This window comes from Arvicola amphibius, chromosome 5, assembly GCF_903992535.2.
Source record: "Arvicola amphibius chromosome 5, mArvAmp1.2, whole genome shotgun sequence".
Lineage (NCBI taxonomy): Eukaryota > Metazoa > Chordata > Mammalia > Rodentia > Cricetidae > Arvicola > Arvicola amphibius.
Genome location: NC_052051.1, coordinates 160,015,319 through 160,031,377, shown reverse-complemented (window position 1 = coordinate 160,031,377; position 16,059 = coordinate 160,015,319). Strand labels below are relative to the sequence as shown.

Genomic DNA, 16,059 nt, shown 5'->3' with positions numbered 1-16,059 from the left:
TATAAAATTATTGTAATAGGGGTATTTTAATAGAGTTTTGTAAGGAAACTAATAAAACTTGCATGTTTAAAATAGGAAACAAACAGCTTTTTGTTTTATTTTTTTAAATTCATATTTAATGTATAATATCTTAACAATAAGTTTTAATATTAAATTTAAATTTATATTCTGGAGTTATAGCTCAGTGATAAAGCACTTGTCTGACATTTAAAAGCCCCAAGTTCAATCCTCAATAATAGAAAAATGGGAAAGACTAAAAGAGGAAAGGAAGAGATTTATAGTCTATTTTTTTAACGTTAACATGAAGGCATTTAAATAACGTTCAACATCAGTCTAATACCAACATATTGAATACATAGTTATTGTATGTGTTCTATCCTTAATCAAAACTAAGTTCCTTTCACTGTTCACTTTAATGTAGATATTAGAATAACAGCATTTAATATAAACATGCATATTTCACTTATGTTGCATAATATACTGGTATATATTATATTCATAAAACAACTCCAGAAAGCATCTGACCTCCAAAGCAGCACCAAATAAAAAAATTAACAAAAGCAAAATTGTATTTCATCAGTAACCTTTATCTCTTTTGTTTTTTTTAACTCAGTTTTGATCTCCCTTCTACCAGTCAGAACAATATGCACAAAGAGTTTTGGAGGGCTCACATTCTAGAAATCTGGTGAATTGTGTAGGATACAAAGATTACAGTTAAAGTGCTCTCTTGGGTTAAGAGAGACAATGAGCATCATCTCTTCAACATAACAGAGCTATGAGAGTTTGGAGGTTGTCAGAAGTATTCCTGATAAATAATAAATTATGCTGTGGGATAATGCTCTTATACACTGTAAAATTTGTCACTCATATTGGTTTATTAAAACGCTGGTTGGCAAGTAGTCAGTCAAGAATTATAGGTAGGGCAACCAGACTAGGAGAATTCTGGGACGAGAAAAAAGAGACACAGTTGCCACCCAGATGCAGAAAAAGCAAGATGAGAATGCCTCACTGAGAAAAGGTACCAAGCCACGTAGCTAAACATAGACAAAAATTATGAGTTAGCCAGGCAGTGGTGGCATACACCTTTAATCCCAGTACTCGGGAGGCAGCCTGGTCTATAAGAGCTAGTTCCAGGACAGGCTCCAATACTGCAGAAAAATACTGTCTCAAAAAACAAAAAGGGGTTAATTTAAGTTGTAAGGGCTAATTAATAAGAGCATGAGCTAATAGGCCAAACAGTTTATAATTAATATAAGCCTCTGTGTGTTTCTCTGGGAGTGAAAAGTTGTGGGACTGGGCAGGACAGAAACTTCCATCTACAGAATTTCACAAGGGAACTACATATAGAAAGGAAGGGTAGGTATATTAAATATATTTTGAGGGAGTAATTTTTTTTAAAGAGGCATCTGAATTCCCACAGCAACATAGAAAATGCCCAATGTTCTTGAGGCTCTCTTGCTACTTAAGTGACTCTTTATACAAATCACTGACCACTACATGTCTATTTATATCCCCCATAGTGCAATTATAAAAGCATTCCCTCTCCCTTACTTAGACACTGCAAAATTGGGCACCCTAATAATCTAGAAAGCAGTATTTTGATTGTTTTTTAACATTTACAGAAAATAACTAGTTATTTTATAAACAGTACTAAGTTGTTTCATTATCAGTCTAATCTGTACAGCCATATAATCTCTGGAGGTTTCAAATGTTGATTGTTTTCTGTTGTCTTCCAACTTTGGTACACTGACATATGGAAACTGTTCACAAAAGGCGACATGATAATCTTCAAATAAACAATTAGAACCTGAGTTAACCATTCTTGAGTAAATACATAGGCACAAATAAGAAATGGTCATTTTCTTTTATTTCCCTCTGAATTTCTGTAGTTTGAAAATAATTGGGATATTAATCATGTATGGTATTTAAGGATAAAAATATGAAATATCCACTAATTAGCTTTAAACTATGAATTACAGTTTAGAGTCATTGCAACAGCAGTAGCATTTAGATTTGTTTCACTTAAATTTGAAACAAAATATACAAACCAGAAACTTAAAGGAAGCTTTCTACAATGAAGATTTAAAGATTATGATTCTTTAAATTTCTTTAGAGATAAGAAATGGGTCTTTCAAATGATAAACACCATTTTATTTGATAATGACCACCATGGTTTGGAGATAACTATAGTTTTATTTAGCTTCATAAATATGTAACAAAACCAGGTACATTCTCTCAAAGACAGCAATGTTGGTAGGAGTGAGCTAGTTCAAACTCCGAAGCACAAGTTTTCTTTCACATATTACTATTCTGTGACACCTTTTCCTTTCCCCTCACATTCTCCAAATTCACTGGTCTCAGATTACTACATCTGAATTCTACTACTTACACTCACCAATCTCTTTTCATGTGTTCATTTTTTACAAGCTTTTTAATTCACAAATTTACATTTCATAATAATTCTCAAAAGTAGAAAACTGTTATCAAAAGCATTATTTCTTATTAGAGCATCTCATTTTATAGAAGACTAGCCCTGTCGGAGGGCAAGAATTCTCTATAGAATTTGAGATGAATTTATTTGAAACTAGAAAGGGAAGAGACATATTTCACACCCATTTCATTCCTGGCCATCTTTACGTATACTCCTTGTAATGATGCTGATGTTGCAGCCTACTCACCTGTTAGCTGGTAAATGAGTAACATCTGTGTGATAGTATTTGTTAGAAATGACTTCTAGGTCCATTTCATCCTTCTTTTTAACAATACTTGGAATTTCCAAGTAAGGCTTTAGCACTGCCCTTGTTTTATAAGAGAACCCATAACTGATTTAAGTCATTTCATCCTTTATAATATCACTTTCTTATTACTAATAAGTGAATAATCAACTCTGTTTCTTATATTTGACCTGAAAAACTTCTGTCAAGTGTCACTGACAACCATGATGGGAGCATCTGAGGAAGCAGCATGAGAACTGGACCAGTAGTATGTAAATGAAATTAACACTGTAGGAAGGATTCGGAGAGAAGCTTCTGCCCACCGTTAATTTCAAATACAAGAACACCTTGTAGCATTCATCTTCTCTAGACTGTTCTGTTACATATGGGACAAGTTTTCTTGTACATATAAGCTAATTAGATCTGGATTTTTTAATGCATCTCTATCAAAAATATTCATAGCTGATAAAGTTTCTTTATAGTAAATGACATAGATTCAATCAGTTTTTATCAAAGTAGATATTGGTGGTGAAGAAAGAATGACTAAAACCCTATGCCATGGAAGTCATCATTAATGTGTTCAGGCCAGAAGAACAGTTTAGAATCTTGGTTTTGGTCTTCGAGAGAAGGTTGGATAGTTAACATAAATGTCCTCTTTCTCGTCATCTATAGAGTGGATGGGAGATGTGGGACTTCTGCAGTTGGTAGCTACCTACAAAATAAATAGCAAAACACTGAGTGGCTCACTTAATTTCAGCATCCAATGAAAGTATTCTATAAGACCCTCCAAATATACTTAGCTAAATTTCCATTACAAATAATTTGATAAATTTTCCCCATATCATACAAATTTAATTAGAAATTACATCCTCAATTTACAAAACTGGAATAAATGCTAGATAAGTTTAAAGCAGATTATCAGTTTTACTTTCATTCTGATTACCTCTTCAAAGATAAGGTGTCCTCTACCTATGCAAGGTCTAGTATATTTCCCCATAGTGTATACACAGTAATATCTGATTAATATATACCTGAATAAACAAAATTTTCTTTAATTACATTTTTTTATTCATTTTTGATTATTTTAAATATGCATACACAATATTTAGGTCTTGTTTATCACTGTTCCTTCCCCTAACTTTTACCAGACTCATCAGTACATTCCTGCCAACTTCCATTATTTTTATAACCTACTGATTCCAAATTGTTCTGCCCATATATAAGTAGGTGTGGAGTCATCCACTGGAATATGGTTTACCCATCAGAGAACACATCTTTAAGGAAAACTGACTCTCCCTCCGTAGAAGCCATCAACTGTCAATAGCTTCTCATCTATGGGTTGGGTCTTGTGAATCCATCTTCCTTCCAGGTTGGAATGCTGACTGGCTTCATCTTGAATGGATCTTTAGTAGGCATCCACAGCTGCTAGGATTCATTAGTGCAATCAGTAATCCTATCATGTCTAGACGAGAGTGTTTTAATCTAGTTCTTCCCTTTCCAGGCTCTGGCCCTTATAATTTTCTATCTCCTTTACTTATTCTCTTCACTTCTCTTCACTTTAAAATAAGTTGTGTTTCTATGTTAACCACTATCCACTGTACAAAGAAACTTTTGTGATGATATCTGAGAGCTACACTAGTTTATAGATACAGAAATATGAATTTAGAGAGCAGATTCATACTACATCCATTTAGCAAATGCAAAGTAGCAGGTTCATGCATGGGGCCTATAAGCTCTCCACCATGGGTCTTATATTTACAGCACCAGGCATACATTTCCTCCCATGGAGCAGGTCTTAAATCCAACCAGAGAGTAGTTGATTAACCAATAACATTTGTACCACTAATGCACAGTGCTATGCAAGATTTTTGATGACTTTTCCCTCTAGCAGCCTAAGTACCCCCCTTTGGTGCTATCTATGAAAGCTATCCAAAGGGGAGGCAACTTCCTTGTCAATGGCAACTTGACTTTTCTCATATAGCCTGGGTAAACTGTGTGGTGTCTTCATAATAGGATCGTATCATTAAGTTCTGGTGGGCAACCAAAAAGAGTGCAATAGACTGTATTGTTTGGAGTTCCTCAAGGACACTCCTAACAAACTTGAGAGGAAGAAGCCCATACCTAGCATTATTCCCTTTAATAAATAAAAATGTTAAAGTACAGTTTGCTAGCTTTAAAAAAGTAAGCAACTAAATACACATACGCACATGACTAATTCATTATGACTAATTCATGTGTAATGGACTGTGTAAAGCACTCAAAAAATCAAATATATCTAGCACCTTTATTTTTCACAGTTCTAAGATTTCAATAATCTAAGATTACTGAAATTGTCCACAAATCCTTTACAATATCCTTAACCTAAAGAAGTTTGGAAAAATTAGATATCTAGTAGAAATAATTTATAGTATCTTTCTACCCTCAAAATTTATAGTAACACATTTGCATTTGGATTGGCTTGGTGGGACAAATAACCCAGAACAGAGAAAGGATTCTTAATCTAAGCATTGGAATTGGAGCATCGTCTTTTGTGCCCTGCTAGCAGATGAACTAAGACAAGACATCTTAGTTTTGAACTTGATTCTAAGAAGTAAACCATGAGTCAATCAGGGGAAAAAATTCCAAAGACCAATACTTCATAAAAGAGGAAAATTAAGTTGATAGATTATTAAGAAGTCTGCAGCCCACATATCAGATTGCCAGGAGCTTTTGAGTACTTATCCTTTTAGCCATGTAGAACTTGACTGCAAATAATTAAAGTGAAGAAAAATTGATGTCATTTTGGATAGCACTTGAGAAAATGTCTTAGTTCAGGCAGCTATAACAAAATAGCATAGACTAAGTGGCTTAATTAAACAGCAAACATTTACTTCTCACAATTTTAAAGTATAAAATCCAATGTCAAATATCAACTGAGGGTTTGATTCTTGAATTACAGATCATCTTCTTCCTTCTTCTTGTGCAAATTTTTTTTTCTTGGATAAAAACAAGCAAACAAAGATATCTGGCTTTCTAAACTCTTTCCATTTCTTCTTATAGAAACACTAATACCTTTAATGAAGGTTCCACACTTATAACCCAATCACCTCTACAAGGCCCCACCTGCAAATACTATCACATTGGAGGTTTGATGGTTTCAATATGTGAATTTAGGGGGTCATATGAGCATTCAATCCCCAGCAATGTTTTATAGTTAAATTAAAAACATAATAGTTCTGCTACTAAAAGAGAGATATTTGAATTAAAATTAAAGACAATGAGCATAAAAAAGCACCCCTTTTATCTGCAAACACTTAAGGAAGTTTCCATCCTTTGACTTAAACAGTAGGGGGCAGAAGCATAATAGAGTAAGAAAGAAAAAAAATATAATTTGTCACAATCCTGCAACATGCTTGACAATTTAGTAATTTTATAACCTATGTGAGTATTTATAATTAAAAATTAATTCAAAGATAATATTATCAATGAAAGTCATGCATTATACCTTTGTGTATGCAATGCTTCTGAGTCATTTATGTAGTTAAATTTAATTTAACCCTCATAATAACCTTATGACATACAATGTTATGTTCTATATTGAGTTGAATAGATACCTCTTTAAAAATGTCTCTACAAGAGATAGCCCCTGTTCCCACTGTTAGGAGGACCAAGCTACATAACCATAACATATATGCAGAACACCTTGGTCAGTCTCACGCAGACTCCCTGGTTGTTAATTCAGTCTCCATGAGCCCAGGTTAGTAGATTCTATACTGGATCATCTTACCGAGCCTTAATAGATGAGAGGTGTTTAATCTTAATGTAACTTGATACGCCATATTTTGTTGATATTCATGGAAGACCTGCCCTTCACTAAACTGAAATGGAGAAGTGGATTGAGGATTGGGAAGAGAGGGAGGGGTGGGGTGAAAGAACTGGGAAGAGAGGAAGAAGGGGAAACTAACTGCAGTCATGATGTAAATTAAATAAGTTTATTTTCTAAAATGTCATTTTAGAAGTTTTATTATTTAACATGTTTTAAAAGAAAGATCTTTGCAGATAAGTTAACATTAAGAAGATGGAAGAATGGCTTAAAAGCTAACTACTTAGTGGGAGAACATTAGCATATGAATTCAGATTTCCAATAACCCAAGTACTAGGAGTTTAAGACAGGATCTCAGTCAATGGCCAGCTAATCTGACAAAAGTAGCAAGCTCTCAGTCAATGAGACGCTCTCAAAAAATAAGATGGAGATATATAAAGGAAAATATAAGATATTATAAACCACCTGCTCCTCCTACACATATTGGCTAAAAGCTTGCCTTAATATGCACATGCACACACTCAAAATTTATACAGATAAAATTAACGTGTTAAACTGAAATAAGGAATACCAGCCTTTAGTACAATATGACCAGAACCTTTATTAGAGTAAAGGACATCCAGACAAACACAAATAAAGCATCAGGTGAGCACAAAGAGAGATTTAAAGGTGTGTCTGCAAGCCAATGACTGTGGAGAATTGCAGGAAGCTACCAGAAGCTGGAAGAAAAGACCAATTTTACCTCAGAAATAGCCATCCTTCTTGTACTTTTTTTTTTTTGCTTCAATCCTCAAAATCATGAAAGAATAGATGTCTGTTGTTTTAAACTACCAATTTTGTTCAACGTGTAAACACACAAAAAGCAGATTTTGGTAATGTGTAGTGGTGATAAATTATATAAGCGTACTTTCTATTATTTTCCTCACAATCCTTCTGCCTCAGCTTTCCAAGAGCTAGAACTATGGGCATGTAGTATTTTCAACACTAAGATACTTTTAAAATCCTGACTTCAGAGTTGTTAACAGTAAGAGGATAACTATTTCCTCAGCTAGGCAATACTTGAATTGCTAGCAATGTCATTTCAAGGTCATTCATTGAACGGGAAATAAGCAATAAGATTGGCAAGTGAAAATTAAAAAAGAAAAAGCCCTTACGAGAGACTTTTCAACAAATAGGAGCAATGACAATCAACTTACCTTACTCTGTTTATCGCTGGGCTCTTTAAGTGGTGTTCTCACCTGTCTCCTTCTCCTTCTAGAACACAAATTCAGCAAAGAATATTAAGACATTGTGCTTGAGCCCTAGTTATCCCTACTCAATTCCTTGCTGTGTCCCCAGCCACAGCGTACCTAGTGAATACATAGTTGTGGCTATAAACAGTTGCTTTATAGCTATGCTCTCTACTCTGATGGTTTGATTGTCAGCTTGGCTAGATTAAAAGTCATCATGAAAATATATTTTTGGTGTGATTTTGGTTTCCAGAAATTTTTATCTGAAGAGTGAAGACTCATGTTGTACCACCATCCTTTGGTGGCACCAAAGACTCAATAACAAGAAGAAAATACACCGAGAATCACTTCCCTCTGCTTCCTGACTGGATACATCATAACTCAAAACTCTTGCTTCCATGATTTTGAAACTGTGAGTCAAAATAAATTTATTCTTCCTTAGGGCTGCTTTTCCAGGCATTTGTCACAGCAATGAAAAGAATAATATACTTCTCCAACGTGCTTATAGATGGAAAGGACAATAACTAATCACAATGGTTTTACAAAATATTATAAAGTAGATTAGTTATTCAAATGGTACAGCTTTTGGACTTAGAGGTTTTCTACAATTAAATCTTCTTTAAAATTTGGTTGCTCACCTTCCTGGACTTAGGGGGAGCTGGGAGGACCTTGGACTTAACATAGTGAAGGGAACCCTGATGGCTCTTTGTCTTGGAGAGGGGTGGAGTGGGGGTATGGGTGGAAGGGAGGGGAGGGAAGGGGGAGGAGGAGGGAAGGAGATGGAAATCTTTAATAAAAAAAATGAGGAAAAATAAATAAATTTAAAAAATGCCAACATTGTCATTATTGGATGACAATAATTATTGACTTAAGCTTCTTAAAATCTCATGGGTCTTATAAACTACCTGTTGCATTATTTTATTTAGAGTTTATCAAAGCTCTAATGGAATAGGAAAGTGCTTGGAGGGGAACTAGCATCTTGCCAATCTTCTTATGTTTGGTTAGTAGTGGTGCTGAAGTTAAAGCCACAGTCCTCCCACCTGACTCTAAGGCTCCCCCACTCTGAGTCACCTGGAGGAATAGACCATCCAGAGACACAGTGTGCAACACACTCACCTAGGAAAACCAAAGTTCTGTGCAAAATTTCAAAAGAATAAATATAAGAGAAACAAAAAAAGATATATCAAATGAATAACCACAGCCAAGACTATTGAAAGAGCTGTGATAGGGTATGATGGCCCTCTCTTCGTCATCTCTCTCCAGATAAGATTCTAACTGAACTAAAGTAGAAACAGATTCAATACAAGAAGTGAAAAATTTTGTTTTTTTTCTTTTTCTCATTGGTTTGTTTAAAGATACAATTTCAACTCCTCTGTAGAATATTTGAAAGCAAGATATTCCTTCTAAAAGCTGCTCAGTAATAGCTATTGCCTACAGCAGATACTTGGAATTCCTTGGAAGCAGCCCTACTACCTCAACACAATCTTACTTCTTTATGTGCGTTTGTTTGGCTTTTGTTATTTAAGAAATTAGTCCTCAATTTATTTACTCCTTCTATGCGTAAATGTATGACGTATAATTAACATTTTCTTAAACTTGTATAAGTCAACTCTTATTTATATTTTAAGAAAATTTATGCTATGACTGTTATTGAATGGACCTATGCCTTTGAGCAGTTAAACTGTCATTCATAAGAAATGATGGTGTGTGTGTAGGTGTGTGTCTGGGTGTCTGTGTGTGTGTCTATATGCACATGTGTGTCTGAGTGCATATGTCTGTCTGTGGGTTTGTTTAGTGATATTTAAATAATATGAGGACATGTGGTAAATAAAAGAGAATTTGGCTTAGATATCAAAGCTTGCTTTATGTAATTTGTGGTGTGCTATTTGCTACACAAGAGATCAATATCTCTCATAATCAGTCCTCCTACCTTTATAATATAGTTAGTTCATTTACCAAAGACTGTTTGTGTTGAACAGTTGCCCTGGTTTGTCTAATTGTAAGGTACTTAAAAAGGAGTTTCCAGTATATCAACACATTACATAATCTGCACATTTTTATCAAATGTACAAATAAGCAACATCATTCTCACTAAATGTGATATATAATCTTACAAAGACAAATGTCCATCTCAAGAATAAACTTTGGCTCCTTTCATTCTGAGTGACACTCTGTATTTCCCCTGGTCATGTTCATTCACTATTGTCATCGTGAAACAGAAGACTTGCTTCCAAAGACATCAGAATCACAGGTGACTAGGTGTCAAGAGTAAAGTCAGGATTTGCTTTGGCTCCTGTCCAACTCAGCACATCTGAAGCTACAGAATTATTCTAAACAGCAAGACGTGGGACTCTGGGTCATTGCTATAACCCTTGGGTCAGTTTTCAAAGCATTTCCATTTGAAGTAACAACCAAGACAGCCGTGTGACAAGGTAGGATGAACAGAGCCCTTTCTTTTGTGTTTTTCACCTACTATTATTCAGTCAAGCCTACTAATCTTTTTATAACATTTAACCAGGGAAGGTTATATACTCTTTGGTCCCATTTAGTTGTTCAAGTAAAAGTAATGCATTTTCAGGAAGCAAGACCTATCATGTCCAACTCCTGTGACCTTTCAAAGGTCGCTCCTGCCACTCATTGTTTCAGCTGTGCTGCTTGTCCCTACTTGTTCCTACTATGGTCTCTGCCCTTTGCAAATTTTTGTAAACTAAAGTGTAGTAGTATGCTTGGGGGTGTCTTTACTTCAACTTGGTCATAAAAAAACTTAAGGTCACCCATGATGGGGGTAAAGAAAAACTTCCCTGTGTCACAAAGTACTTGTAAAAACATCTATTGAATATGCACTACTTAGACATATTAGTGATAAATACATTTGAAAGCTAGAAATGGTAAATCACAAAATTCTCAAATTATGATTATCATACATAGATGTGGATGAAAAAATGGCAATCACAAGAAGAATTAAAATACAAAGTAAGATTCAAGGAACAGCGGATTAGGAGGACAGGATGCTTCCAGATTGTGACATCATGTCTATTTGAAGGAACATCAAAAGAGGACAGATCTCTGGCATGGGAAAGAGGACAAGTGTCTTGCATGCTGAATGAAGCACAAGACTGAGGCCAAAATAGAGAAATTACATTTTTGTAACAAAATTCTTCTCTGAACAATGAGTTGGACATACTAAAAAATATACAATTGTTCCAACTTTAACAAAATTAATCAACACACTAGTAGTAATGTGGAAAATATAAATAAAGATGCTGATGTCAAGAAACAAGGTACCTTCAATGACTTGGTTAATGAGTTCTAAGATTATTCTGGTGTCTAGGAGAAGATAATACAAGCATCAATCAATTAGAAATGAGATCACCAATCCTATTTTCCAAAGGAGTAGGCAAAATCAATAGGTTAGAAGGAGAAAGTTTGTCAGAGAGCAAAGTGGGAAGATGAAAGAGTTATTAAAATCAGGTGACAGTAAAAGAGGTAGAGGTCAGAGATATTTGGAGACAGAACTTATAAACCTACTGGAGAACCATATTAAAAAATGTGTGCCCGTGTGTGTGCGCACGCTTTAACATTATCAGCAAGAAAAGAATAAAATTTTGTTTATTCATTTATCAAAACAACCATATTAAGTGCTTGTGCTTTTCCGGACATGCAAAATATCCATGTTCAGATAGGGGCCCTTCTTCCCTTGGGCAGAGAATACTCCAGCTGGAACATGGTGTGGGTTATTCAAGACAGTTAAAGTATGAGAAATATGAGGCAAATCAGTAGTGCTCACAGGAGAGCTAGAGGGAAAGAAAGGGCCAACTAAGAAATTTTTAGAAATTTCCTATATGTCAAAATACAGTAAAAAAGTAAGAAGCTTCATTGGAACTTAAACATCTCTCTAAGGCCACCCTTCCAGCTCCTAGCTAAGTCACTTCATTTAGCATCCCTACATGGCTTGGTTCAGAAACTACCAAACCATTTTTATCCTGCTAATATATAAGCTTCCTTATCTCTTATTTGCCACATTGCAATAAAAAAGTTGATGAATGAATAGAATATTACCTCTCTTCTCTTCATTTTTTCCTCTCTCTCTCTCTCTCTTTCTCTCTGTTGCCCTCTTGAATCCCCTCACATAAAATCTTCTCAACTGACTGCTATTCCCATGGAGGAGGAGAAAGAGAAAATGGAGGTAGAACAAAGGATTTCACTAGAATAAGAAGGCACACTATAGACTCTACTAATTATTAAGTGAATGATTACACTTTTTGTCTATAATACTACTGCCCTACATCTTATTACTTGCTTAAGAACAGAAATTTACACACACACACACACACACACACACACACACACACATATCTTGAATCAGCTTGATAAGTTGTTGAATCATTCATAGACAACCATAAATATCATAATTATTCTAGGCAAATAGGACTCAAGCTAATGTGTTTTACTCACCTGCTATAAAAAATAACTGTGATTATAATTAGGATAACAAGCAACAGTGAAACTGATCCTCCAGCAATGGGAAGTATAAAATGTTTATTCTCTTCACCTAGAAAAAAAAATAAGGCATGAATTAGTAATTTAATTAAGGCCACCAAAGAAGAAGGGGAAATGAAGAAAGGATCCAATAATCATGACAGGATAAAAATCAAACTCAAAGAATTTAATAACAGTAGGGTGGGGTAAGGGGAGAAAGGCATTTTTCCTTAGGAGTTTCCTTAATTCTTATGACTATCACAGGTTTTTATTATTTCCTTGACTAAGCTGGGCTCAACAACAGCAAGAAGAATATGGAGCTAAATACATGGTTCACTGATTACTTCTCTTGCAGAGGACCTATGCTTGGTCCTCAGCACCTACACAGTGGCTCACAATTGCCTGTGATTGCAGCACCTGATAATCTGACACTTGGCTTCTGAAAGCACTTATGCTCACATTGACATACATTACACAGATATGCATATATACATAATTAAAGTAATAGAAATAGATCTTAAGAAAGAACAATAGTGGTAATAGCAATCATTGAACACATGCTCTTTCCTTTTCATATACAAAACAGTGCTTGCAGAGGAAAAATATGCAATGCTGGAGTAATATATTAACAGAACTGCATCTTACATTGATGTGTACTGTAGGTAGGCATATATAACTGAAATGTTTATGAAAATTTTTTAAAATATACTTTATACTACATTTGAATGAATTTTAAAAGTGATATTGAGGTTAAACATGTTACTCTGACTTGGTGTTGTCTGGAACTCTAAATTTTCCCCTTGACTGGTCACTGTTTTAGCTGATTGGCCCCTAGCATCATCTTTCTCTGCTCAGAATTCTTGCATCTCTCAAACGAGGTGATAAATAAATCAAACGAGGAAAGAATCATGAGTTACTACTTGAGAAATCCCACCTCTAAGGTACTAGATTGAGGTGAGACACTACTCCACTTTTCTGTGACCTCCTTCCTGCCCACAGCCACCCTCATCCACTTCCACTCACAGAGCATCTTGTGAGAGGAGCCGCCATCACTATTAGTTGTTGGCAGGGGTGAACCTGAAGTGAGGTTTACCTATTGTCTTTATTGCTGTCTACAGAGACAGCATATTTGCTTCTGCAGTCTGGAAATCAATGCCAACCTGAGAAGAATATCTCTTCAACTCATTCTACCTCATATTTCTTCAGAACATCCCATACTTCCTAAGCCACAGTTTCATTGAATCCTTTTCTTATGATAAAAACCTTAAGTCTAGACCAACTTTATTCAAAAGAAACTAAGACAAATGATAGATGCTTTCAAGTTTTTAATGTGTTTAATCCGTGTTATAAGACTAAGTGAGAGCAACTGTACAGTGGTTCTTCTTCTGAGTCTGGTTTATGTCATTTAACAGAATATCACAAGGTTCTTCTCAGTGTCCCAGATGACATCATCTTTTTCTCTGTACTGCTGAAAGCTACATTGCGCTGTCCATACATACCGTGTTCCTTATTTATTCCACCAGTGATAGACATGTCGGTTGTTTCTATATGTTGAGTGCTGTGAATGAGGAAGACACATAGAGACAAATACTAAGAGTCCAAGTGTATGTGAAATCTAAAAATGCTGAAATCTTTGATTTCTGGCACAGAAAAGGAAGTACTGAAAATGGGATCATGCTCAAGGGTACAGGTTTTGCTATCTGAAGAAAAATTTCAAGGGCTATAGATTATAATACAGGTAAGTTAGGGGTGTGCTAATTAATTTGGTGATGGTAATCCAGGCTCTATATTTACATATACAAAATCATATGGAAATATACATTTAAATTTTTAATAGCTAGAAGATGTCTCAGTTTGCAAAGCATTTGCCTTACTGTCACAAAGACCTGACTTCTGACCCTATATAAACTCTGTGGTGGTGTCACAATCTATATTCAGTAGAGAAGTAAACAGAACCTGGTACTGAGTTGGCAGATCTGTACGAGGTCCAGTCTCCAAAAGCAAGATGAAGAATTCCCGAGGGACAGCACTTAATGCTGCCCTCTGGTCTTCACATGCACATGTACACAGGTAGACATGCACAGACATAAACATGCATACACATGTATACACATGCAGATTTAGAGCATATTTTCTTCTTGATTTTTTTGTTTTTTTTTCCAAATTTTCTAAATAATATGTTGTTTTTGAATCAGAAAATCTATGAATATATAAGTCTATATCTTTAAAACAGAATGATTATTAAATTTTAGTCATTACATTTAAAGGACAAAATTTGGGGAACTCCTTTTTAAAGTAGGTTCAGAATCATTAAGAGTTAAGATCATGTTTTTGCTGTGTTTGATTATATGACTTTAGACTATTTTCATCAGAGTTCTCAGCTATAAATCCTAGTTTCAAATGCTTCAGCTTGAAGCATGTTTCCCACGACCAGCCTCTTTCAGTAAATCTGACCATAAGTGTCATGTCCTTCTGTTCAGTGTCTAAACACTTAGTCTCTCTATGTGCTGGGTAATGGGCACCACAGAGGGTGACAGATAAACACTTACTTTATATTGGACTAGTTGAACTTTTATTACTTTGAAATTCCCTCCATGTTCTAAAATCAGGCACCAAACAAGCATTTCCCCTCCAGAAATGTGTGTATAGAGAAGCGCAGCTTCAGCCACACTTGGCCCAGCACAGCCTGAAGCCATCGCTGTCCTACCTCCCTTCCCTGCCTTCGTTATATACCTGCTATGGGAATGGCCAGAGTAGAGCAGGGGTGGACCTCCATAAGACCTGTGTGGATTGAAAAACAGAAAGCATTCAGGATGCTTTGGGGAGTTAATCAATACTTCATAACATTCACTTTTCCCCCTTAAGTTCTGCTAATAGATCTGTGGTTGAATAATGTCAGCCCTCAAGTCCTTCTCCTAAAGAAAGAATTATTATCTGTTCCCAGTGGTCCCTTTCTAATAGCTTTTTTCATGTATTCCAATGCTGTATTGATTCATAGAAGGACAAAACTCTCTTCAACTATGAAGCCATTATTTTTCCTCCGTTCACGGAGGATAAATACAGTTAAAACAATCTCAAGCAAGTCAGTAAAATTTATAAATGAATAATTTTCTCTAAGCCCATGGCCCTCCAGGGTAAGTTTCTGCCAGACCAAGTATTTATGACTGAGTTATAAACCTTTAGAGAAGACTCATGATAGAAATACCACTTGTTCTGTCCAGCAGGGCTAGACGAGCAGAGCTGTTGGTACTGCCCACTGTTTGTCTTCATTAGAGATTCAGGTAGGTTGATGGTGAAGGCACCAAATAATGTAGAACCTAAATAATAAGCCAAGTGCATTGGGCCAATACTTTGATCCTAGTACTTTGGAGTTGGAAGCAGGATTATCAAAAGTTTCAGTGCAGCCTGGGATACATAGCAAGGTTGAGGCCGGCCTGAGCTGCATGAGACCATTGTGGGCTTTTTGTTTGGTTGTGTTTGTTTTTGGTTTTTCTTTTAAATTTTATCTTGTGGGACAGCTTGCAAGGGCAGAGGGCAGAAAGAAAAGGACAGGAAGATGAATGGGATCAGGATGCATGATATGAAATCCACAAAGAATCAATAAAAGGTTAAAAAAAAAACCAACAACCAAAGAATCTAACTAACTGGACCAGAGCAGGTGAGGAAGGACACACATCCAGTATCAGGTATTCTTTTCTTGGTCATTAAAAGAAGAATCACAAATGTTAGACCTTAATTTTAGGGCAGAAAAAATATATTTGCAGTGAGTTTGCATGAAGCAGATATGTATGAGCTCACAGATCCTGCAATATCATATCAAGTCATTCCACATTTC

At 35.5% G+C, this 16,059-nt stretch overlaps 1 protein-coding gene across 2 annotated transcripts in view; it reads right to left on the bottom strand.

Annotated features, from left to right (window-relative positions):
* Positions 1 to 1,263: 1,263 nt before the first annotated feature.
* The window catches only part of Cd226 (CD226 molecule), an 83,870-nt gene continuing 69,074 nt past the window's right edge, over positions 1,264 to 16,059 (bottom strand). Inside the window, exons 5-8 of one of the 2 annotated variants that reach the window (XM_038330984.1) lie at positions 14,958 to 15,005; positions 12,201 to 12,297; positions 7,713 to 7,770; positions 1,264 to 3,426 (exon numbers count right to left, since the gene is read on the bottom strand). In XM_038330984.1, the coding sequence (XP_038186912.1) occupies positions 3,313 to 3,426; positions 7,713 to 7,770; positions 12,201 to 12,297; positions 14,958 to 15,005 (317 nt within the window). In that variant the 3' untranslated portion in view covers positions 1,264 to 3,312. The remainder of the gene's footprint in view (positions 3,427 to 7,712; positions 7,771 to 12,200; positions 12,298 to 14,957; positions 15,006 to 16,059) is intronic. The other variant, XM_038330985.1, reaches the window with a different exon arrangement.